General features: G+C 27.9%; 1 protein-coding gene and 1 long non-coding RNA gene across 4 annotated transcripts in view; one reads left to right on the forward strand and one right to left on the reverse strand.

The window, feature by feature from the left end:
- LOC142321548 (uncharacterized) overlaps positions 1-6562 on the forward strand; it is a 52584-nt gene extending 46022 nt beyond the window's left edge. Inside the window, exons 5-6 of the long non-coding RNA XR_012755660.1 lie at positions 1814-1943; positions 6216-6562. This is a non-coding gene — a long non-coding RNA (uncharacterized LOC142321548). The remainder of the gene's footprint in view (positions 1-1813; positions 1944-6215) is intronic.
- Positions 1-26224, reverse strand: part of LOC142321546 (uncharacterized) — a 35857-nt gene extending 9633 nt beyond the window's left edge. The window contains exons 1-4 of one of the 3 annotated variants that reach the window (XM_075359712.1): positions 26017-26224; positions 12261-12342; positions 6801-7049; positions 2297-2419 (exon numbers count right to left, since the gene is read on the reverse strand). In XM_075359712.1, coding sequence (XP_075215827.1) covers positions 2297-2419; positions 6801-7049; positions 12261-12342; positions 26017-26223 — 661 coding nt within the window. In that variant the 5' untranslated portion in view covers position 26224. Of the gene's footprint in view, positions 1-2296; positions 2420-6800; positions 7050-12260; positions 12343-18253; positions 18957-19163; positions 19393-26016 lie in introns of those variants that run through there. The other 2 variants (XM_075359714.1, XM_075359713.1) reach the window with 2 other exon arrangements.
- Positions 26225-27659: the final 1435 nt, after the last annotated feature.

A 27659-nucleotide genomic window follows, 5' to 3' on the forward strand; every position in this document is an offset into this window, starting at 1 on the left:
CACAAGAACTGTCATCACTGTCGACCTCCTCCTCTTGGTCAATAATTGGAGGACAATTTTGACAATTATCATCGAAGCATGTTCCACATGTAGGTTTACAAAAAAGTCCAACTTTTCTGCAGTCACAAGTAGCGCTGTATCCTTTTTTTCAATTGCAAAATATCATTTGAAGTATTTCTTCCAGAGCAGGCATTTTAATTGGTAGTAAAGAGCATTCATTATTCATCCATCCCCAGTCAGTTGGACGAATATTTTTTGTTTCCAAGCCACACCTGGGTTTGGAAATAGACTCTCTTAAAATTGCTCATTCAGAGCATCGACTGTAGGAACCAGTGAAGATAATTCAAAAGCACTGTTTTTAGTGGTAGCTTTAATGAAGGACTCATAAAGCATCTGCTCAAGAGATTCTGAGAAGTCTTTAACACGGCTCAATTTATTTAACGGTACTTCATATAGATATACATTCACATATATACATGTAAAATATACCTATATACATCTACGCTCACAAAGTTCTATTATCCATCAGCAGGTGTTTACCTATGGTATGCTGTGTTATTTTTCTTCTCGTACCTATACTTTCATCTGTATATAAATATATATATATATATATATGAATGTATGAGGATATACTTATACATATGTAGATACAGTTATATGTGTTCACATGTATTCATAAATGCTCTGAAACTGTTGAGAATATAAAAATTTACATGCTCTGAAAATTTCACCGAAAAAATGCGATCAGTTTTTCAACGATAACTTTTAAGCTATCCAATAGTTCAAAAAACCATTTTGCGGGAAATTTCAAGGGGATACAAAGGTCAGATTCCTTGAGCCCTTCATTTTTGAAAGAGTTTTAAAGGGCTTGGAGAAGGTGGTCCTCACACTCAAATGCAAACTTCTAATGGTAATATCTCAATCAATTTTTATCCTACAGAAATAAATAAAAAAAATCTATACTGCAGAAACTTTTACATATTTTCTTTAGTTTTTTAATTATTGTGAAAAAAATAGAATTTTTTAAGATATCAAAATATTTTTCAAATTTGACTCAACTTTTTCTGAGTAAATTGTAAAAGGTTTACATTCAATTCCAATTCTTGTGAACGTTATTTCTTTCATTGCTGATTTTTTTCTCAATCATCCCATTTTCATCAAAACTGTTAGTTTTCATGCTAATGACTTTTACAAAAGGTAATTTTAAAGGTCTTTTCAAGTACTTTGAAAAATACCCTATAAGTTTTCCTCGAAAATTCTTCCGTTATTTAACGCTTGAGTTTTAAGTGAACAAAAAGTTACCTTCAACGAGGCGTAACTCTGTTCATATTGCATCTATAGAAATAAAGAAACCAATCTCTTTGTTATTTTATACGTTTAATTTTTGCTACTTATAATTTTTTCATAAAACGTAAGGTTTTTGTGTTAATTGTGAAAACTTTTTCAATGGTTGGATAAAAAATTTACATTTTCAATCACAAATAACTAAAAAAGTAATTTATATAAAATGTTTTGCTTAAAATTTATTTTTGAATGTAATAATTTCCACCCCCAGGGTAAAAACACACATCAGCATCATATAACTTTTGTTCCTTGAGCTATTCTCTAATTACTGTCCAAATTTCACGCGAATCGGTTTTGTCTGAAAGAATTCTGAGCGAAAAACCGTCAAACACTGGACTTGAGTAACTTGTCACCCGTCAAACAATTTACTAGCACATATTCATGCAGCTTTTACAGTTGAATGAATTGTCAACAGAGGGTGTTGGCCTCTGAGTTCCCAGATTTGTGATTTGTGATTTTTTTTCTTCAGGACTATTTGAAGGATAGAGTTATGAAACAAATCTCTACATGATCGATGAACTGAAAGTGAACATTCAACAAGAAGTCGACAGCATTTATCAATGTTTTGTGCTAGAAAACTCTCAATGTGAGCTATGATTGTAAGTTGCTTATCTGTATCGTACACCATGTATTTTAGTTTATAGAGTATTGTATGAACAAAGTAAGTATGAAAAAATACAATAACAAAAGAATTGTTTTTGCTAAGTTAATTAATAATAAAGTATTGTCAAAAACCATCTAGTATAATTACAAGTGGTACATAATACTTGACATTATGTTCACTGCTTACTATGAGACATATTGTTTATTGCTTAATGCTCATAACATTGATTACTTGATTTTCTTCAGATGTAAAACGTAAGAAAGTTTGTTTAATGCCAAAGGTATTGTAAAATTACACACTTCACAAAAAAAATATTAAAAAATGATTTACAAAAAACAGTACTCCTACCTTGATGATCATCTGTACCATCTTCTTGTAAAGACAATGTACCACAACAAGAAGTAGAATAGCGTGTTGTTTCTTCCATTACACACTTCATATCTTTAAGGAAAGTTTTTAGTAAAATGGAACCTGCAACAGTTTTTTAGTAGCCGTCTATTTTAAAGGAATTTGTAAAACATATTTGACTATTTTTATTGCCATTAATATTAATGCTATGTGAGTAGAAAAAAAAAGTAAAAAGAATAGAATTTCTTACAATACTTAAAAATAAATTAAATTATTATTAATAGGTAACAATTTGAATTATTATTTTTAGGTAAAAAAAATACATCCGTTCATTGCGAATTCTCAGTCGTTTCTTTTTAATTTCATATTTAAATACATTCAAATTGACCGAAAATCACAACTTTATTCTTCACCAAAAACAGTGGAAATTAGCAAAAAAAAATATTACAGCAGGAATTTTAACTAATTTTTAGTTTACAATTAATCATGTATTTTGTGATGTGCTCAGATCAGTTTCCTTAAATCATACAGGCAAATGCTGGATAGTTTTTTTTTTATTTGTGAAGCAGCATACCTACCTACATGGGTTGCCTTCCTTAAAAGCCTGGTGCAGAAAGCTCTGACTTCCTATGTCACTATAATCTGTAGGTTGTGATCAACTAGGGCCATTTGGAAAGTTCTTGGCCTGACCAAGAAAACACACGAATTTACAGAATTTTTTTCAGGTTTCATTATTGTATCAATAACCCAAGATATTGGTCCAGACACAGTCGTGGGGAAAGAACATTTTTGTTTTGCCAGATTTAGATAAAACCTGAATAGCACCTTTCATTCAGTCTAGTATTGAAGTGTAATACTCCTCAGTTAGGTCAAGCATTTTTCTACGTAGCCTAAGAGCACCGTACCCCAAGAACTCCAAAGAAACCCTAGCCATCAGTTTTCTTGCGGATGGAACTATTTTTGCTTTCTTTGGATCACTTTCACCTGCTCCATCCACTGTTTAGTTTATCGAGATGTTTGCGATGTAAGTAAGCTCGCCTACCTGTAGTGGGCAATAATTCAATACAGCATTGTGGATAATTCTGACAATTTCATTGTCACAGATTTTGGCTGTTTTCAGCGTTCAACATCTTGAATGGACATTCAACCACATTTATATCCTGCTTTTTTACCATTGAAAGCAAAGAGGAAGAATTCTTTTAAGTGGATTTAACATTTTTTTGTACGTACATCGGAATTAAATCTTATAAAACAAAGTATTTTATAACAGGTCGAACATCAATTTTATCCATTTTTTAGAAAATGTCAAAATTTTTTTTTGCTTGATTGCCCAAAAATACAACATGCCATTTAAAGGATCATAGTTGACAAATGTAATAATCATTTGGTCATACTTGGCTGCATCTCTGTATCAGGTCTAGAATTTTATGAACAACCTGGTAAATAGTTATTAGTTTTAATCATTAACCTATTCTCATTTTTTGAAAAGAGTTCAAAATCTAGTCAGATCTTTAGTTAGACTTAAATAAAGATATACCTTCTTGAACTGAACCATTGCATTAATCATATTTTTTGTATAAATTAATAAAGAACTTTTTTATAACTCACTTACTGAAATGCATATTTTATATTGTTTAATTAAGGATGAATTACAGAAATTATATGTAGCCACTATCAAAAGCTTAACCAGCATGCTGCATAATAAGTAGAAAAAATACTTCTTAATTATTAGTTAATAGAAAAATGTACTTTTCGATAAGTTAAAAATACTCAATTATAAAATGTTTTACTGCTAACATGACTTTTTATACTGTAATAAGGGTTACTGAAGTTAGCTGGAGAATTATAAATAGATTTGGCTTTGCAAAAGCTGGTGTAAAATACCAAGGAAGACAGAAATAGTAACAGGCTGAAATTTCTGCAGTCATCACAGAAACATAAAACTGCATATTTTAGCATCATCATTGTAGAACTAGTTATAAATATCAGATGAATAAAATGTTTCATTGTAATTGGTTTTAATTATTGCTTTCTCAAGCAGCAATTATACTATTAAAAAAAATAAATAAATAAAATAAAATATAAAAATAATGTAAGATATAAATGTTTTGTTTTTACATATAATAAACAGTATTCATTTTAAATGTGATACCATTAGGATCTCATAGACTATCTCATCCTACCAATAGGATGAACAAGAAATGGGAAACATTTCCTCAGTTTTTGAATATATGCATAGTAGGGTGGCAAACTTTATTTTTTAGAATAGAACCTCCAAGGTTTTATTAATTTTTTTTAATGCAACTTATTATGCTAACAGTTATTCGTGGATATTTTCCTTTAATACTGTGACAGATAAATAAATTTTTACTCTGATCATTAGCCTAGTGACACATTATATAGATCTCAGTAGACATGGGTAGATATGCTATTCCAAAGATAAGAAACAAAACTACTCCTATTTTGCTCGATGGATCAAGGAAAACAGTGGCAAAACCTTGGTCACAGCAGCATCAATGCAATGCACAATTAATTACAAATTAAAAATTGATGTCATTATAGTCCATTATAATGGACAGTATTAATGGCATTAATGAAAATTATTTTATCACATATATTTATATACATGTGGAATGGAATTGCAGAAAATTCAGGTTTAATAAAAATTTTATTTTATTCTTATTTAAATAAAATTTTCAGATTGAGTAGCTCCTGAACAGATGAGTTTAGGGATAAAATCTTATAATTATGTGTTTTAAACAAAAATATAATAAAACTTGAGGATTTTTAATTAAAATAACATTTCTCATTCATTTTTAACATTCAGAGAATAGTGAATAAGAGTGAGATAGTAGTAAACATGGCAGTAGTATATTTTTTAACCACTCAAAAAATGAGGAATGTTCCCTTTCTAAAGTTCTTTGTAGCTTCTCTACAAAGATTTAATTTTTAATAAATAAAATATCTAATAATTTTTTTTTGTGTAAATTTATGATAATTTTTACATCTTAATTTTTAACTACAATTACAATGATAAGGTTATATTGCAGTTAATTTAATTAAATTTAACAACAGCAATTTATACAGAGCTGAGACAATTATAGAATCTAACCAATCAAAATTATTAAGTATGATAAAAAAAGAGATATTTTTTTATTCTGTGCTACGTCTTTTCTTCTTTTTCCTTGCAATGGCAGCACTATCTATAATTAAGGTATCTTATAATACAGGTATATTTACACCTGTATTAGACTTGTTCAAATTTGAAAGCCATACAATTAGGTTGTATTTTATCTTGAATGGTGATTAATTTTGTTTGAAAATAGCCGTATAAAGGATTTGAATTAAATTTCGTTTTAAAATGTGCAGTGAAGTGGCAAGGATGTTAAGTCGACACGTAGGGTTTACGAGGTATACAAATTGTTTCAAGAAGGCCATGAAGAACAAAAGGGTTAGACATGCTTACACATCTGCAACTTATAAAAATGTCAGAAAAGAAAGAACATTGTAAAGAATAATCATCGAAGTTGCTGAAGAGGTAAGAATCTCTTATTGCTCATGTGAAACAATTTTGACTGATATTTTGTATATGAAACTAGTAGCAGCAAAATTAAACATTGAATTTTCAACAAAAGTTACATTGTAGAATGATTGTTAGATGCCATCACTGATGACTCAAACTTGTCATAACAGGTAACGAAACGTAGGTATATGATAACACTATTGAAACGAATCTCTAATTACCCCCAATTGAAGATTCCTGAAGAACCAAGACTGAAAAAAAATGCCAAGTTCATTTAAATGTTAAAGTTCTCCTTACTGTTCTCTTTATAATGTCATTTTCTATCATGAATTCTAATTATAAGTTTGTACGATCAAGAAACTGTATCAATTAATAATTTTATGTTGTTTATATTAGGCAATCTGAAGCAAATTATCAGAAATGCAAACAAAAATTTCTTGCAGTCTGCATCACTATAATGCTTTAGCTCATACTTCACTATTGATTCACGATTAGTCAAAAATAATATCATATTGATGCTGCAGCCCTCTACAATCTCCAGATATGGCACTCTGTAACATATTTTGCTCTCTGACAACAAAATTCAAGGATTTAGTGTATTGCATTACTGGGGGACTAGTTGAAGGAGATAAAGAATAAGTAAAATCTCTTTTATAAAAATTAAAATTCTCATTTTTTATTAGACCTTGTAGTGTTTTTGAATTTAAAAGCATGGTTTGATTTACATAATTTCAGATAATGTATTCTGGCTTTAATTACCTACAAACTTAACTGAATTTGTAATTCTATTTAAATTCAAGTTCATCTAACTGAATTTCCATTCTAAATATTTAATTTTTTGGAAGTGAATATTGCTGTTAGAAAAATAGTAAAAATATTTTTCTAACTTTTTAAAAGAATCTTAATTGTAAAAATTACTTATTAATGATTATAATAATCAGAATTAAAATTAATGGATTTTAATATTTATTGTTTACTAACCTGCATCTCTAACTATGTTGTCAGCTTTATCAGTCAAATATATAACATCTTCAGGTACTTTATTCTGATTTTCTTCTTTTTTATTTACCTCACTTTGTGTTACATTTGGTGGTAATATTACATTTAAATGTGAAGGCTGTACAGGCTCCTCTACATTTTTATTATCTTCTTGAGTTTCCAAACTAACTTCTGCTTTGTTTGGTTCTATGGGAGCTTTCAATTCTTCATGGTGACTGTAATTTCTTATTCCTAAAGTGAGTAAAACAACTACAGAATTTTAATTTATTAAATAATAATAATAGTAATATAAATGTATATATGAAAATATGGAAACCATACTGTAAATATTGTACATGTCTAAAATTAGTTATCTATATCTTTAATATTAAAATGTATATAATAGGTGTTTATTTTTAGAGTGATAGAACTTTGAATTGAAATGAAACACATAAAAAGGTAAGTTTAAAGCCAATTTTTTCTTTCTCTGAAAGATAACTTTCTGACATTTAATTTTTGAAAATAATTTTCAGCATATGTCCACCACGAGTAGCTTTGATGAATGAACAAGATTCGATCAGTCCAATTTTTGACCACTTTATCAAGTAATTGGAGACATATTTCGATAACACAAGTAATGTTTGCTTCCAATGTGTCAATTGTTGCTGGTTTATCAGCATAAACCATAGACTTCATGTATTCCCAGAGAAAATAATCCACTGGCATTCACTGGACCATTTCGTGAAATAATTTTGTCACTAAATTGTTATTTCAATAAATCGATTATTTCAGTAGCAGTGTAAGGAGTCATATTGCAGGCCATGTCATGCAAATTTTGAAACAAATAATCACTGATAATTCATCTATAATGATTAACATTGACAGTAACATGTGCTCCGGCCTCATTTTTAAAGAAATAAGGACCGACGATGCCTCCAGTTGTAACCTACAACATACAGTGCATTTTTCAAGATGCAGTGGAGACTCATAAATTTCCTGAGGATTGGTTTTACTCCATATATGGTAATTGTGCTTGTTGACATAACCATTTAACCAGAAATGAGCTTCATCACTAAACAAAATTTTTTGATAAAAAAGTGGCTCAGTTTCCAATTTATTTAGGCACCATTCACCAACAAACGACGCTTATGTTGTGTCGCTTATGTCTTGTGGCTTCAGTTCTTGTATCACTTGCATCTTGTATGGGTGTAGACCATCTTTACATAAAAGTTTCCATGTAATGGATGGACAAAGTCCAAGTTGTTGGGAACGGTGATGAATAAACACATTCAGATCTTCTTCAACACTATCACTGATAGCACCAATATTTTTGACTATACATATAGATCTTTGTCTTGTTGGTTTTTCATTGATTAGAGTAAATGTTTTTTTTTAATTTATCAATAGTTCAACAAATAAGTTGCTATGATGGATGATTATGTGCACCATAAAAATTACAAAGTGTTCTATATATTTGGCGAACAGAACATTGATTTTGGAAATATATTTTCACAATTTGTAAACGTTGTTGCGGCGTCAATTTTTCCATGATCATTTGCCAATGCTCACTGATCTAAAATGTCATCAAAACAAAGCAAATGACAGCTATCTCTATCAAAAGTTCTGTCACTATAAAAAACACCCAATACATGGGTTTCAACACTTTTTTCACAGAAAATTGAAGAAAATTAATCTGTTTTTCTGTTAATTCCAATTTTATTATACATAATAAATAAATAGGTGATTTTAATTAAATGTGTAAATTATTACTTAATCTTATCTGTAAATTTCAGTTAAATGCCAATCTAAATTATTCACTTTTGACAATTTTTTTTTAAAAAGCCAGTTCTTTTTAAAGGCAGAGGTATGTGTGGTAATTAACAGTTCTGGTAGGAACAAAGCCCTCGGTTTCAATGGAATCGTAGTGCAGTTTTTGTCTGCTCTGTTGGAATTTGTGTTGGTACTTTCTGTAGAATTTTTAGTAAGATCCTCTTTCCTGTCTATTTCCCAGTTTGTTGAAAAAAGGTGTTCTTAAATTGTTGTTTAAAATTGTAATAAGGAACTCACCATGAGCTCTTCTTAAAAACCTTGAACATTCTTGCCAGATATTGGAAAGGTTTTTGAGAAGGTTTTGTATCTTCGTATTAGTGATAGAATATCACTGAGGTTAAACTCTAGAAAGTTGCTAATGGATGATTCGTATGGTTTTTCCCAGGCAGGGGCACGGAAGTTATTCTTAAGGTTATGAGCATTGTTTCTTCTAGTGAGTCTCAGTATGTCTTAGGTTTTTTTTTTGACATATCGGTGAGTTTTTAATAATTTGTGGTGGCCCTCTGCCCTGTTTCAGCTGCAGAAGTGTGATTGTACACAGAATGATCTGAATGTGTTATATAGTTATTTTAGCAATCAATCAAGACATCATTCTTCAAGGTGGCGTTTCAGAACTAGGAAAGATGCTATCTAAAGTTAGTGCACAGGGTAATGTTTTAGAACCCCTTCTCTAGGTTGTTGAATTCAATTCTTTGATGTGGTTGAGGTAATCTAATGGATGATGTCATTATACAGATAGCTTTTGCTGGTTAAAGGAGATTGAATTCAGGGCAGCCAAGGCATGCAAGATACTTATGAAGTTTTCAACATAAGATGATGTTTAGACCAAATAAAACAATGCTGTTGCACAAGAGGAGACTGACTATTACATGATGACCTCATGTATCAATGGCAGGTCATCAAATCAGGTAAGTCCCATTACAGAAATATCTAGGTTTTATCCTTGATGAGAATCTTTGATTCAAGGAGCACCTACAATGCATTACCATAAAGGGTTTTAATGCTTTCTTTGGTGTTTTAAGAGCAGCTCACCCTGATTGGTGGCTTAATTTCAGAACCATGCTTGTTCTAAATGAGGGTGAATTAGAATCTATAATGTTGTATGCTGCATCTGTCTGGGTTCACTGAATGAAGTACAAATGTTACAGTAATATTTTGTTGAGAGCCCAGTGTTTCCTATTGTTATCTGTGATTGGGGTGCCTTTAGACTGTCTCACAAGAGGTGGACCTTGTTATTTCTGGCATTAAGCTCATTGATATCCTTGCAATTGAATGCTAATTACGTTATGATGCTAAGAAGGTTACCTCTGGGCACATAAAAGATATAGACGACCAGGGTTTTCATTTATGGCAGGTCAGGTGGACTGAATCTTTCAATGGTCGTTACATGCGTGGTATTTTTCCTGATGTGTAAAGTATGCAGGTTGTTAGGTGGATTTCCCCCAATCAACATATTACACTTTCTTTCTGGACGGTGCTTTTCAAGTTTGATTGGCCAGATTTGGTCTGATTAACTTCACCCTTGTGTCTGGACCATTGATGATATATGCCTTGTCTTATATATCATCCCCAGGTATGAAGGCAAACATAACAAAGTTGTTAGAGAGCTTGCGAGGTTCAATACTGATTCTGATCTGCAAGTTAATTGGACAACCAAAAGGGAATGAAACATAGTTGCAGGCTTCCTGAGATTCTTAGCCCTGAGGGAAGCTGATGCTGATATGGATGTATAGATAAGAGTACCAACCTGGGTGGTTAGGGGCCCACCTGCATGCTTACTTCATTAAGATATACGTTTTGGGATCAAGTCCCAGTTAGCTGAGATAATCGCTGTTAGGATGAGAGTGGATGGTGGAAAATTATGTGATGGAGCTGCAATGTGAGAAGGTGTAGGGATTGTTCTTGCTCCTGAAAGCAGACCAAAGTAGAGAGAGATTTGTAGAGTATTTTTCATTCTAAGCTTATTAAATTTCTGAATTTGTTTCTTGCTTTTTAAGTAAGTCAAGAGAACTTTGAGTAAATGGAATTGTAGGATAAAATTCTCATTGTTGCAATCAGTACTTGTTTTGTTGGGATATCAGAATAGTATTTTTGGTGTTTAAAGACTCAATTAACTAATGATCTGAGTGCATAGTCTAATTAAAGTTAGATATGGAAAGAGTTTTTGTGTGAAACCTTCAGTGTTATAGGAAGGTGTGGGATCATGCTTCTGCAAATCAGTAAATTTGATAGTTGAGGGTTCTAAGTTATGGTAGGTGAAGTTAGTTGAAAGATGGTAATGTTTGCCAAGGTATTTGCATTGGTGGCATCCTGACAGAAGCCAATGCTGATCAGGCCAAACTGATTACTTGTAATGTGTTATAAGGTTTAGAGGGTCTGAAAAGGTTTAGAGGGCCTCTGGTAAAGGCCATCTGGTCTAATAATAGGGGAGAGGGTGACTGGGATTGCCACAAGGTGGGTGTCTGGGATCATGATGTTTAACTTTATTTTTGTTTTTCTTGTATACTTTCCTTGAAAAGCCTAGTTTTTTTATTCCTATGAAATTTTCAGATTATAATCTCATTCAACTATTTGAAATAGATACTGCTTTACATAGCTTTGTATTCTGCAAGCATAATGAGTTTATAAATATTTCTTAGAAAACTACTTATCTGAATCGATCAAAGAATTCCATTTTTAAGCATCTTTTCCATCTATCTAAAACAAATAATAGTTTTTCTGTCAAACAGACTTTTCAGTACTCTTATTACATGCTTGGATATCCCCTATAATCAATAAATTTCCACAAAACTGTACTTCAAATATTGAGAAATGCTTTAATTAAATTTGCAAAAGGTAGTATATTTTAAAGCTGTATTGTCATTTTTTTTTTGTGATAATTTGCTTCAACGTAAAATTTACATCTAAACACAACTTTCTTATTAGAAAAACCTGGTTGTTTTCACTCTATTGTTAATTATAATAGTTAACAGATTAAAGTAATACCCATATTGTTCACATCCGTCAACAATCTTTTTTCAAAGATAAATCGCTTTTTATTTCACTATTGAGTGGAAGTTGTATGTCTTTTCCTCACATATTAAACAGTTGTAGTAAACATAGATTTAGCAAAATTCCTCCATTTTTATCCCACTTAGCCCTAGCACTTTTCTATTTTTAACTTTTTTAAATATCAATAAAATTATGACTATACTACATGATTATAAAAGTAAAATGTTTCCATTTATGACCTAATAGTACTTATACATCTGGAAAATTATCTCTTAAATGTCATCTTGAACAAGGAAGTTAAGTAAGGTTAAAATGCTACTTAATGAAGCTGAACATTTCTACATTTAAACAGCACTTTGTGTTCTATTCCTTGGACAAAAATGTTATATAGTCATATAACTTGTGGTATTCTATTGTTGCTAACATGTCTATTGGTAAAAATGCCACAATAGAAATTAGTTTAAAAAAATAGAAATTTACATATGTGAAAATAGACTTTGAAAATAAACAAATATTTAATTCTTTAAAAATTTGCTGATATGATGCATTAATTTCAAATATTATGAATGTTCTAAAATCTAATACCTTCTAATTATAATGATTATTTACTTTTTTAATAATAATTTGATGCATAAAACTTACCAAAAAAAAACACAGTACCAAAAATGAGAACTCCACAGAGTGCAAGCAGTATACATCGAATTGACCTCATTTTTGACTCCGGCTTAAAAAAAGTTTATTTTATTAAAATATTTATATATTACTGTTGACAATAAAAATAATTTGCATTAATACTACGCCAAAAATAAATTTATCAGCAACATTATTACTATTGTTTTTATTATTTGGAGTAATAATATCAGTTCCAATTGATTATAATCATAATACAATCTGTGTCTTATGTAAGGCACAATAAACATCTCTTATAAATTTCCATCACTTCATGTTTATTAGTTAAAACCATTATCAAAACAAAAATATCATGATAATTAAGTTAACTATATTACAAGTTCTGTAAATGTGGAATTATTTCATGAATATTAATTAAAACTATCGAACTGATTATGGCATATTAATTTTTTTTTTGCTTTCATGGAAATATAGGGCAAAAATTTTTTTATATTCCTTGGACAAAATATGCCATGTGAAAAATGGCGCACCTGACTGGGATTTTAATATAAGATCAAAGAGAAAATAGATTAATTACTTAAAAGAACAACTTAATTTTAACAAAAACAAACACTAAAGAAGGTTTTCTTAAGTTTGTGAACTTCCAAACATGTTTATTTCTGAAGTCATATTCAAATAAAAAACATTATAAACAAATATTTTATTTTGATTGATACATAATACATTTTATAGATCATGTCAGGAATGAGGAAAATCACTACTTCATGGATAAAAAAGAAGGAACTATTCCAAAAAATTTGCTGGATTTACCAAGAAAAACCATGGTAAAACCTTGAGTAAAGCAGCATCACAAAATACACAGTTATAAAATAAATAATGGATTAGAGTCCACATTAATTATTTAAAATACAAACACATGAAATAATGTCAAGATATTAAAAAGTACAAAAAATAACATCAAAATTAATCACAATTCAGAAGACGTTAATAAAAATATTTTTACCAGAAATAAAATAAATTTAATTTATTTATTTATTTTCAAATTGTATGGGATGCAGAAAAGTCAAGGTTTTTTTTGTAATTACTATTGTTTAAAAATTCATTTACAGTAATATTCTTTCTGTAAAAGAAAATTTTTTAATTGTATTTTAAATAAATTTGCAGAAAGATTTTTTTAAATGGTTTAGTAATTTATTAAATGTATATCAATGGAATCATAATATGGCCTTTTCTTTTAGGCAAAAGTATTGAGCTGATTTACATGAAAACAGTTCTGTTGTCTGGTTTAATAGAGGTAGATATTATTTTTAATTTTTTAAGAATAAGTGAGTATTTTTTTAACAAAGCTTGCCCATTTTCAAATATAAACATAAGGATAATTTAAAATTTATAATTTTCTAAATATCAATGTACATGATTCATGAATAATTATAATCTGGGAACTCTTATTTATAAATATTAATCACACAAATTACATTCTATTATAACAAATGTTGCCAATCAATAAATAATGTTATGCCAGTTGTAGTATGATCCAATTAAATTCAGCATAACATAATGTACTTGATTATTAACAAAAACATCTATGAACTCACCAAAGTAGCAATCTTAATACAATGGTGGTCCCAGAGATTAAAACAATATACCGTAATACATTGTGCAAATATTTGAACATTTTCTTATGATTTTATGTTTTATATTTTATTTATTTTTTTTTTTAATGTAGACCTAATTCAATTATTTTCAAAGTTCTATCACACTTTCTGTTCCAAATTAGCTCGTCTGAGCTGGTTATTAAATAATAAACATGACTAATTTTCTTATTATCTGGAAATGTACTTCATTCTTATAGATATTTTTAATACTTTAATCCAGTCTTCTTTGATATTGCAGACTGCATTATTGTTAAAGTTACTTTTATTCAAATTTAGGTAACTTGTTTAGAATGTGGTATTTGATGTATTTTATCTTATGCAAGTTGTTTTGGTCTGATTTAGGATTTCTATAAATTTTGTACTGTTTGAGTGTGTTAAGTTCATGAAGTTTTTTAGCTGTATGAAAAAGTCACATTTTGTACTGAATATCTGTGCATGTGGTTGTTACAACATCCAAATTGCTAATTTTACCAAAATTTAGTATGCAAAAATCATGACTTCAACATAATTATACAAAAAAAATTTATAAAACAAAAAACTAAAAAAAAAAACTAGCAAAATTAGTCCTCTGATCTCTGTGGATGAGTGGGGGATCTCAAATTTCATCCATAGTTCCCAGGTTTGAATCCTAGTAAGGCATGGAATTTTTCATACACTACAAATTTCCATCTTCATGTTTCCATGTACAAGCTTCTGTGATGAATAAAGTCACCCAAAAAAAAAAGAAAAGAAATCGATTTTATTTCGTTATCATTTTATGACATGAACCATTAACAACCACTGCCATCTGCAATAACATTTATGAAGAGATGGGTTTACTTACAGTTTTGAAAGATTTACAGAAAAAATATCTCCAGGTAGAAAGAGAGTAATAATTTTTATTATTTAATAAAACTATTATTTCATCGTGCTGATACACATGATAAAATGATTATGTCTCCATAAATCACTATTTTCAACAAATTATAACTTTTTTATCTTAGTATTATCAGAATTTTCTCTAGTTGCACCTTGCTACAAAAAACATTTTTTAAAACATTTTATCACATAGGAAAAATTAATAAATAACTAAAGTAGATCTAGTGTTTTGATCATTACATAATAATATGTTGTTAAGATTACATCAGGAATGGGTATATATACTGTTCTACAGATAAAATCAAGAACTACCCCAGCATTTGCCTGGATGGATCAAGGGAACCTGTGGTAAAACTTTGTCAGAATAGAATCACAAAATAAACAATTAGTTATAAAATAAAATATAAATGCCATTTAAGTCCATAGAGATTATTTAAAATATTATAACAACAATAGGTAATATTTAATAACTACATGAAGATAAACATAAAAAATAGCTCGCAATTAAAAAGTTAATAATGAAAAATATTTTAGTACATATTTATGTATATGTTAAATGGAATGTAGAATGTTCAGGATTTTCTTAAGTTTGTAATTAATATTATTTAAAAATATTATCTATAAAAGAAAATTAACAATTTTATTTTTTAATAAATTTGTGGGAAGATGTTTAAATGGTTGATAGTGTATTAAAAATGGCATCAGAGTCATAATTCTTGTAAGCTGAAGTACTTACTGTATCAAGTTACAAAAAAAAAATACAGTTCTGTTATCTGAATTGGTAGAGGTGGATATTGTTCATTTTTTTAAAGAATAATTTGCTATTGTGTAACAAAAATTGCATATTCATCATCAACATTCTCGTAAACATAAGAATTTGTTAAATGTTAGAATTTATTAAATATTGGTCTACATGTATCATCTTTATGGTCACAATCAGTGATCTGACTGCTCATTTTTGCATCTTGAAAATTTTTTCTTACCTTCTGAGAGAGCTCCAAGAGATGATGTTATACTTTGTTATGCTTAGCATTTTAATAAAGCTTCTAAACAAAACTATCTGGTTTGAGTTTATTGCAAATGAATGTCCATGCATATTGCAAGTAAAATTTGCAGTAATTACTTTTTTCTTTTAGTAAAGCAAATTCTAATGATTCAAATGTACACAGGAAGAATTAAAGAAATTTTTATGTAGCGTGCAATATTATTATCAAAATAACATGTTATATATAAACAAGTGGTTAATACCATCACCATATATATATATAATAATAATATTTTGAATCTAACTAATTTAATCTATTACAGCAAACCTAGTTTTATAAAGTAAGGAATTCAATTAAACACATTATGATTCATAAATATTTTTAAAATAATTTTTCATATTTTTTTTTCAATTTAGAATTCTTTATTTTTATTTGTGCCGTAATGAAGCCAAAATAAACTGAAATATTTAATTTTATTACTGCAATACAGTTTGTGTGTATACTACCCAAACATTAATTAATCATTAAATAGATCATGTCAGGAATAGTAGCCCACAGATATCAGAAATAAACTCCTCGAGCATTTATCTGGAAGCATCAAATGAAACCTTAGATAAACTTTTACTAAAACAGCATTGCAAAGAACAAAATTATTAGTAAAAAAGTATGTGTTATTTGTTGTCAATATTAATAATTTTATGAAATGTAATACAACTGTGAACATAAATAAATAAATTAAATTAATACCCAATAAACTAACAATTTTGAAGGCATTATTAATATTTTAAAATATTTGAGTGCATTACACATAAACACAAAATATTCAGATTAAATATTTATTAAAAATCAGTGAAGTTATTTTTGAAAAGGTAAATGTTTAAATAAAATGATCAAAGATCTTTCTGATAAGTAATTTATTAAAATTAAGTACCAAAGGGTAATTAATTCCTTTTACATGTTGTTTATAGTGTGTGTCGTTAAAATGGTTATGTTGTCTGATTTGATACAAATGATTACTGTAATTTTTTAAAGAATAAATTATGGCTAAATTTTTGGAAATGTCACCACATTTAATTTACTAAAAAACATGAATAATATTACTGGCAAGATCTAATAACTCTTTCTTGCGTCCTATATGAAAACTTATTAATTTTTTGAAGTAGGCCCAAGATATTACCATGTATTATAAATGGAAGTTTATGAAGGTATAATAATATTTAAAATAATGATTCCGAGTCGATAGATTGATTAACTTACTCCAAGACAAAACAATATATTTTAATCTTTTCCTCTTCATAAAAATGAAATAAAATTTTCATGTAACAAGATTTATTTGAGAAAACAATGCAAAGGTCTTATTCTCTCTCAAAATTAAATAGTTACATTTCAACCAATGAATGAATTTCTGAACTACTAAGAATTTTGTAATTCATATATAAGTATGCATTAAAGGATTACTGTGAGAATCCCATTAGAATTTTAAAGAATGGGTGAAGTAGATGTGAGAGTAGTCATATCTTATTAAAAAAATATAACTCACTTGCTATAAAGTAATCCTTATATACACAAGTTGTATAGTGTGCAGCTTGATAATTTTCATTTTATAACTATACAAAATTTAAATGGATATAAGTGAATTTTTAATTAGCAGTAGAGTAGTCAATGTTTACAACCTGAAATTCAAAACACTACTCCAGACAAAATAAATAAAGAAACTAATCAATAAATAAAAGTGGAAAAAAAAGATTTTGAAAATATTTACTGTATCTGATTTATTAACCATTATTAAATACGCAGAATACAATTATTAATAGAATTTTTTTTCTCTTTTTTTTTTATTAGTAAATTTGTCAAAATAACCATACAGATATTTTAAATTAATTAAAATAAATTTAGACCATTTAATATTAATAATAATTAAAATTAATTTAAAGAAGTGCTTTAAAACAAATTTTAAAATGTCATTTTAAAAAAAGGTAGAAATGCTGTTGAGAAGATATACTTGTATCCTGTTAAAAGATATAGAAAATATAAAACCAAAGGTTTTCTTTTAGGTTATTTTTGTCTTATTTATATGTGATGGTAAAACCAAAAATTAAATGAACAAATGATTTAAGAAAATGATACTGATTAAAAAAAATTATTATTGTTAAATTTTCATGAATAAACAAGATACCAAATTTTTCTCAATACTGTAAGCATGATAAGGTACATATGGATTTGATGAGATTAAACAAAAAATTATAATATATTATTTAGTACTTGTTAAGCTCATATGCTTGTTACCAGTTTCCAATTTTAGGCTTTTTAGAAATTTCTGAAAAATTTAACAAATACTGAATTATGTTTATATTTCATCTTTTGCTAAAGTATTCAGAAAAATATACCAATAAGAAAATTATATCATTAACAAAATCAGAAAAAAATTCTGATAAGATCATTTGACTCCCCATCATTATTTTTTGAGAATTATATTATTCAAGCTTGATTCAGAATTAAAACTAACCTGATCTAGTGTCATTAATTATTAAGCGGATCAAGAGTAACATCTGAATAGTCAGACCGGTAGATTTTCATTTTTATATGATTGTATCAGAATGTTCCTGAACTTTAATTTCTTTTAGCTCATCTGTCTGTATAAATTATCTCTTTAGGCCTACTAAATGCTACATATTTACTTATTAATATGTTCACTTATACTATGTTTCACTTATTCACAAATTTTTGCTGTTATTTTTTTTTCAGTAACTTATTAAAATTGATGTTAGAATGATAATAATAATAATGATTGCAAGTTACTTTAAACTTGTTAAATTTCTGTAGTTTAATATGAGTAAACAAAAAAAATTCAGATAAATTTAATAATTAACATAATTAATAAATAGGATGATGTAGCTCACACTCTGATAACGTCACTACATATGGAATGAATGAGAAAAATGCTCTTATTAACACTTGTATATTTTTGTAATTGTCATTAAATAATTCATGAATAAATTAGATATTTGTTGATACTTCAGCTAGAATTTTTGTTTAAATCTGAAAAAAGTTCACTTATTTACAAATTTTCACAACCATAATTTTGAAGCAGCTGGTTTAAATGACTGTGTATATCTGTACATAACAAAATTTGCTGTGATTAATTCCATACATTTTTTTTTTAATTTTAAAGCTAATTAAATTAAAAAAAGTAATAATAGTGCAAGACTAATTGTATGACTGCATTATATAAATATTAATTAGTGATATCATTTATTAAGCAATCTGTCCATCCATATTTTAAGATTATAAAAAAATAACAGATTACTTTGAAATGTTATCTGTTAATAATTATTATTAGTTTTATAATTTGTTTGATAACATCAAAAAATGATTAACACAAACATTCATTTAAAAATAGAAATCCCTTTTCATACCATATCATCCATAGTTTTCTTTAAAATGTAATTATTTTATTTATTTAATACAGACATAAAAAGTTTTTTCAATTATTCAATATATATTTAAAAAGCTTCATTCGTTTTAAATATTAGCGTATGTACATTCACGTATATTCTATGTGTACATTGAGACATCGTTATTTACGATTCATTTTAAAAATAACAGATTCATATACCATTCAAAAAACAACAGTTTCTTGCTATTACTTCCACCACTTTGAATGATCATATACATTTTTTTATCATCTTTAATGTAATCCGTTTATCATCTGAGCAAATAATCTGCTGATTTGTTAACTCAATGAGTAATGTCACCAAAAAGGGTTTAATAAATTAAATTAAAATTTAATGCATGTAAGTATTATTATTCATATAATTTTAAATACATGCAAGTTATTAAACTATGGTAATATTTTTCTTTATTTAATAATAGAATATTTATGAAAAAATATTAGTTTTGTTTACCTTTTTTTAAGGCATTGCATTTAAAAAAAATTATCTTTTTTAAAAGACTATGAAAAAGCTATTTTTATGAAGTAGAGGCATCAAATAAATAAGTAAAGATCCATTTACTCATATTACATGAATCTACACTATTTTCTTTAATAAATTAAGCTATTAAATCATTTTTTTTCAATTTAAATATTAAATATATTTTATTAAAAATATTACAATACATGTACTGCATTATTCATAAAAATAATAAATAGATATATGTTATAGAACATAGATGTCTATGTTCTATGTGTTACGATTGTTACTTGTTACATATACATAAAACATATGTTATTTGCAATTGTTATGTTATGACTTATATGTTATAGAAAATAATATTAAAAAAAACCACTGGATCAGCCATGTACGAAATCATTGTGCTTCGTACCTCCTAACATCATTCTCATCACTGAATAAGTGAAAAGCAAGTGCTTGGAACAGGCATGTGCTATCTCCTCTGATAGGTTTATCTGTTTGGGTTATTAATGTGTCATTGACAGTTATCTTTTCAATTGATATGTTTATTCACTTTTTGAAACACTACACTAACCTGTTGACTCATAAAAAAATCATATGACTTCTTTTTTCTTAAATGCTTATAAACGATCGGTAGGAAGAAGCATCACCAACAAATAAGAGCCAGGAGAAAGAACATGCTTACATGATGATGCCCGTCAAAAAATCATAAAATTTTTTTCTTAAATGTTTATAAACAATAAATAACAACATTAGTAATAAATTTAAATTAAATTAAAAAATTAAATTATTAATAAATTTTACTACCATAATCCATTCATTCAATATCAATTGATCTTAAAATACAAATATTTTTGACACAAATAAATCGATGCTGAAAATACTATCGATTATTCATTTGAACAAATTAAAATCATGTATTTGAACCCCTTAAAATCAAAATTTTGTATAATCCTTTCTTAGTGCATGCCTACTTAAAGATATGAAGGTACCCTGAAAATTTCAAGTCTCTATCTACAATAGTTTTAGCTGTACATTGATTATGAGTCAATCAGTCAGGACATTCTCTTTTATACATTGAAATAGACACATGGATGCCATGAAACAAATGTGTTTGTAATCACATTATGTTTTAAATTGAAGAGAAGAAGCAACATTATTGATGTTCTGACCACTAAAGAAATTGTGTTTGGAACAGATTCCTATTATGGTTAGTTAAAATCAGACAAAAGATAGAATATTTTCATTTATATATACAAAGTGTTTATAAAGTATGGTCCCCTTAAATAAATTTTCAACTGTTACCATAAAAATATTACATTTTAGCAAATTGTTTCCTACATTGAAACAATCTATTCTGCAATATGATTCCAGTCCTTAAGAAACAACTCAAACATTGTAAACAGGATAACATTGTAACACATAATTTTAAACGTCATTGAAAAACAAAAATTTTGTCATAAAAAACTTTTGACGACAACCTTAAACAAAATGATAGCTATTTAATGTTTTTTCAGTTAGTTTCAAAAGTATCTAGTTTTTTTTAAATGTAAACACTTAAATAATTGCTCAAAAGGGAAAAACTAGAAAAATAACATTTAGAAAATGCTACTATCTTAAAACAATCTGTTTCTCAGTATAGGACTGTTATTTCAAGTGTACATTTGGTTACTTTTAAACTAGCTGTGAAAAATATTAAATGATTACTATTCAGATTGTCATAGCCTGAAATTTTTTATGCCAACAATTTTTGTCCTTCAGTATGTTTTAAAATGATATCACAAACATAATTATTCCCTTTCCTTTTAAAATTGTTGAGTTCCCCTAAGGGCTCATACGTATACACAATACATATGCAAAGGCAGAGTTAGGCTCTTTCTGTTACTTAACCTGTTGAAAGCAATAAATGTAAAACAATTATTCACAAAAAATTAAATAATCCTTGAAGTGTAGTCTTATTTAAGATCAACAGTTTGATCATTAAGACACAGATAGAGGATCTGTTCAGAGAAAAAGAAAGTGGCTAGACTTGATATTGTAGCAATTTAGAAATTAAGGGATCCTCATATATCAGTAGAGTCCTACATCAAGCTCAAAAATAATTTTGAAGTTCAATAAATTCAAGAATAAAGAAAGAACAATATTTTTATAAATGGGGAGTTGAGAGGTAGTGAATGACTGAGAAGGCTTTTGTAGACAACCAAAGAGATGCATGGAAAGAGAACAATAAAGAACCATGTTTTCATTGAAACAAAAAAAGAAAGGAAAAATGAAGCAAAGATTGCTTCAAAATCAAAACAGTAGATCAGAAGAAAATTCTTTGGAAAAGCAATAGGTTGTGTTGAAAATATATTTTAAAAAACTGAGGAAGACAGAACAGTGATAACACTTAGGAATTATTCATTACAATAATACTTTTCATTACAGGCTTCCAAGTTCAAATATTGGAAAAAACAAAGATTACAAAATTTTAATAGGCAGACAGAAAATACTGAATGGATGGAAGAATCATGTTGTTGAATGCTGCTCTCCCAAAATGCAGAAACAAGTACATAAATACAATTTTTCTATCGCCCATAGTTTTAAATAAATTACGCTTCAAAAAAAATTAGGGAAAATGTAGTTAAAATCTTTCAAATTTATAATTTTGCATGGCCATACCTATGTTAGAATGATTTCGCTGATGATTTTCTTTTATAAATAGCCTCAGGCACATTCCAAATTAATTTCCAACAGAAATCAGTTAGTATGTTAGTATTCCATTTCCCTTTATAGCTTTTCATCACCGAAATGTCTTGGAAACATTCACTGTGTTTGTCACTTATGTCTCCGAGGTTGTCCAGGAAAAAATCCAGATGTGAGTGGAGGAAATGTATTTTCAAAGACATATTACATCCCATAGCTCTGTATGAAGTAAGAAGTTGATTAACAATATCGTGGTAATAGTTGGATTTTTGTTTGCCGAGAAAATTTTTACAAACATCTTTAAATGAAGCCCAAGCTGCACTTTCTACATTATTTAATATCGAGTTGAATACATCTCTTTGACCAACTCAAATATTTATTTGAGGACCAACAAATATATTCCTTCTTTAATTTTTCCTTCACTTAGATTTGGAAATTTCTGCCTGATGTACAAAAATCCAGGACTATCCTTCTTCATTGCTTTTACAAAATTTTTCATTACTTTTAGCTTGATATGGTGAGGGGGTAAAAATATTTTTTTGGGTTCAATTAATGGCTTATGAATAATATTTTTCCCATTTGGAATTAAGTTATCTCGTTTCTTTCACTCTTTGGTATATAATGTTTATCTCTAGCTCGGTTGTCCCATTAGCAAAGAAAACTCATGTACTTAGTATAGCCTAACTGCATGCCTAATAAAGTAGCTATAACTTTCAAATCACCACTTATGTTCCAACTATGTTTTTTATAATTTATTTTTTCAATTTATTTATTATTTATCATATCGTTTGTATCTTTCAAATTAATGCCATAAGCAATTGGTATCAAAGAATATTTGTTAGTTGTGTAGCAGAACCACTTCTAAAATATACTTGGACGAATCTATGACAAGGGGCCAGTCCTCAACTTTATGAATTTATCCTAAGTGCAACATAAGCTCATCAATATTTGTGCAATAAACCAAATTATTTTCATCAATAAAGTACTGTGAAAGTTATTTTTGTCAGTTTCAAAAGCCCAAAAATTTTGTATGTTTTTGAAGTAAATTCCAACCTTGCAGCCTTGATCCTAACAGTTCAGCTTGATTTTTTGATAAATTTATATCCCTAACCAAGTCATTTAATTCACCTTGTGATTTAAGATGTGGCTTATTGGAAGATAATTCAAAATCAAAATCATTGTTGTGTTCTTCAGTACTACCTGATTCTTAATCACTTCTTTCGAAACATACATTCACAGGTTGCTCAGAAACTGGAATAATTTCACTGTGAGGTACAGGCCTTATTGCAGATTGCAATGAAGGATATTTTACAGTATATTTAGATTTTTTAAAAATTCCACACACTTGTTAAACAAAAGTAACAATCGGTTACATGATCCTTTGGTTTATGCCAAACCACAGGTACACCAAATGGCAAAGCCTTCCGCCATGTACCTTTCAGCCATCCTCTTAAATATGCAGAACGATTAGTGTATACACGTCTTACCCTGATCATCAATTTTATACTGAAAGTACAAATAATATGTTTTTTTTAATTAAAGGTGTAATGTTTTTTCTATTTGATTTTACGGTAAACTCACCAGATACATAACAAAAGGCATCCATATCATTTACACAATTTTGAGGCATTATGACACTGCACTATTAACAAACTTAAGACAGCGATAAGACTGAACAAAATTAATTCATTCCTAAATCCAGTGCTTAATACAAACGACACAGCTGTGTTCTCAGCTGCATGGTTTGACCTGCACAGACATGATTAATCTTGCCCATGAAGGCTCACTCTTCAGAATTAGATATGATATGATAATGTGTGACCATGATATGATTTAATTCTTTGTCTAGTATTGTTTATTTATAGCTTACAAATTATGTTAACAAAGTTAAGCAATAAAAAATGAGCTAACAAAATATAATATAAGAGCTTAAAATGCTAACTGTATGTAAAAAAATGACAAAAATCCTTTAATTAAAACTAAAAAAAATTTTCAAAAATGGTGGGTGATAGAAAGATTTTGAGTTCATATTCATTTTCAGCATCATAAAACAGATTAAAATGATGTATCGCATGTTAGGTAACAAAAAATATGTTTGTTAGTTAATTTATTAAAATAGTAATAAAGATATGATAACGCCAATTCTCATGTAAGCTGAAGTATTGTGACAAGTTAAAAAAACTCAGTGCTTTCATTTTTAAATTAAAGGGAGTTAGAGATGATTTTGGTGAGGAAAAAAGACTGACAAATTGAAAAAAACGTATTTTTTTTTTTTTTTTTTATCTTTTCATGAGGTAAAGTTATTTTGAAAAGAAATGTTCCAATATTAAAATTTTTGCTAATTTAGAGAGCTAAGAAGAGCTCAAAATAGCAACTCTTCTTCTTCTACTACATTTTTAAAGGCAGCACATGTAAAAAATAAATCATCTCTTTGTAATAATATGAGTAATTTTGTAATTAATAAGTTATAAATGTATCTGTAGAGTTACAGTAGTTAAATCATTTTTCTATCCTAATGATACCCTTCTGATCCTGTGGAATCAGTCTAGAGTTTGTCTGATGAATAGTTTTCTCATAACCAAGTTTTGGTTTTTATTTATATCTTATTACCATAAATAGATAGAAAAGGGAGTGAAATTTAAAAGTATTTGTGATATGTAATATTTATATATATATATATATATATATATATATATATATATATATATATAATTGTTATATAATGTATATATAACAATTATATATTCTATTTTTTAAGATTACCCGATAAACAAATAAACACTTATTTCATAGGATACATTTTTAATATATAAGCAGTCAACAATAGAAATTTACATAATTTATTTTTAAATATTTAATATTTTTTCGATTACACATCTTATTGTTTGTTGTGATTGTTAAATGTATGTAATTCCTACAATGTTTTATAAAATCACTTAACAGAGTAAATAATTCATCATCACTGACTTCATAATGTGATTCACCACTCCCATTTCATCAGCAATATAATTCACCGATTCTGTAACCTCTTTCACAACAGTGATAATAACTGTATGTCAAGAGGAAGTTTATTTACTTGTCATATTATAATTATTATTACTATTTTTGCATAAATATATTTAGTGTTAATAAATGGGGAAGTAAAGTTGTTTTAAATAACAATGTGTGTTTAGCATAATATTAATTAATTAATATGGCAATTTTTTTTCAGTTTTGATTAATAATGTGTTTTTTTTAAATATATTTTTTTTTATTCAAATATTATTATAATATTGCATCATTCCTCAAACTTGTTGGATGTCAAATATGCTTATCAAATGTTCATATTTATCCTTTTATTAAAAAATTATTTTCAGTGATAATATAATGAATGTTATTTTCTCTGATATTTTTCTATCAGTTTTTGTATATATTATCAGTTTTTGTATATTGTGAATATACTACCAAACATAGAGATTTAAACCAAATTACAGTCCAATAAATGATCTAACACTGAGTATTTAGTTATGTGCAGCTGACATCTTAAACTAATTTTACAAGAAATTTCAGGATTGAATTATTCCAGAACTGATTTAGTTACATTAATAATAACATATGATTATGCCTTCAAATTAACAGTAAACAAAAGTAAAGAATAATTTTACAGTAATAAAAACCGATTATTAATGCTTACCAAAAAAACTGTTGTGCTTGTATTATCTTTAGATGATGTAAAAGGAGGCTGAATTTGAGCAGTCATGACAGCAGATTGTTTTATGCAAATAACATCAGTCATTTGGACATAACAATTGTACTGGTTTTGTGACAATATATGAATTGATGACAGCATGGTAACTAAGTTACTAATAAATACACTGTACAGTAATAACAAGCAACACATCTGCTGTTAATTATTCTGCCACATCTGTAGAATAATAAATTTGCATTAATATGTCTCTTTTTTTGAGTAATTAGGTATTTAATCTACAGATTTTATTTGAACAAATTAATCCATATTTCTTCTTATATTTTTAATACATTGTAAATGTTGATTTAATACACTATTTTTTTTAAAAACGTTTAATATATGTGATACATATTTAGAAATTTTAAATTTTCTCAGTTACTGACAAACATTTCACAGTTACAGCATAAATCCCATATGCATATCTGAACAATAATGACATAGTCTGTTGTTTTAAACAAGAAGTGCTTGTATGCAGTATGCGTCACATGAAATGCTTGTATGCAGTATTAAGGTAGTTAATTTAATAAGACAGAATTACCTAACCTCATTTAAACTTAGCTTATTTTGCAAATTACTAAAACTAATTACTGTAGTTACAAAATGTAGGTGTGACAGGAAATCAGGTAATTTTAAAAACACAATGATGATTAATTATTTTTTGTATTTAATTTTTTGAAGATATGAACAAATTTTATACATAAAAGTATTCCAATTTACTCAATAGCATCCTCTTTTTTTAGAATAACATGCATCAATCACCACTATGTTATTGTAAACTCTTCGTAAGTCTTTTGCGCAATTAACCATCATTCTTTACAGCATCTCTGTGAGAATTTGAGTAATGTCTAGGTGGATTTGATGCTTCTACTCCTGAACTGTGTAACTGAATACTTTTCAAATAATCCCAGAGGAACAAATCACTTGTTGAAAGGTTAAATCAGTTATACAAAACTAACATAAAAGCTTATAGCCCCATCTTGTTGAAAAAATTATTATGACAAGTAAGTTCAGGATATAAAATGTTCACTAATATGATTATTTTGGGATAGCAGTCACATCCCTTTTTTCTACAGATTTATATAAAATAAGGTCCATTAATTTCTAAGGACAAAATCACACTACATTGCAACTCTGAAACTGAAATGCTGCAGGGTTTGTAACAAACAAAACACAGATGTTTTACTATAACAAAACCTGTCCAATGCAATGAAAATTAACTTTATCACTCATTAATAAAAATTCTACTTCTTTTTTAAGTTTCGCTAATCAACTATAAAAACATTTGGCAATCCATGTAATGCACTACTACCTTGGATTTTTTAGGTACGGGCCATAGGTCTGTATGTTAAAGCCACTAAGACAGCCCAAAGCGATGCGGAGTAGTGATATGAAAGAACAGCATGAATTCTGTTCAATGGCTTTTTTCACTGCCACAAAAATTCAGGTCTAACCTTCTATTCTAATGTATAGCTTCAAAATTTGAATCCAAATCAACTGTCATTTATTCCTTGATAGTAGTAAATGACCAAGCAGGACAATTGCAATGAACAAACTATCTTCATGTTTTCTTCACTGAGCTGCTGGGTAGT

The sequence above is a fragment of the Lycorma delicatula genome, chromosome 3 (assembly GCF_047948215.1).
Source record: "Lycorma delicatula isolate Av1 chromosome 3, ASM4794821v1, whole genome shotgun sequence".
NCBI lineage: Eukaryota > Metazoa > Arthropoda > Insecta > Hemiptera > Fulgoridae > Lycorma > Lycorma delicatula.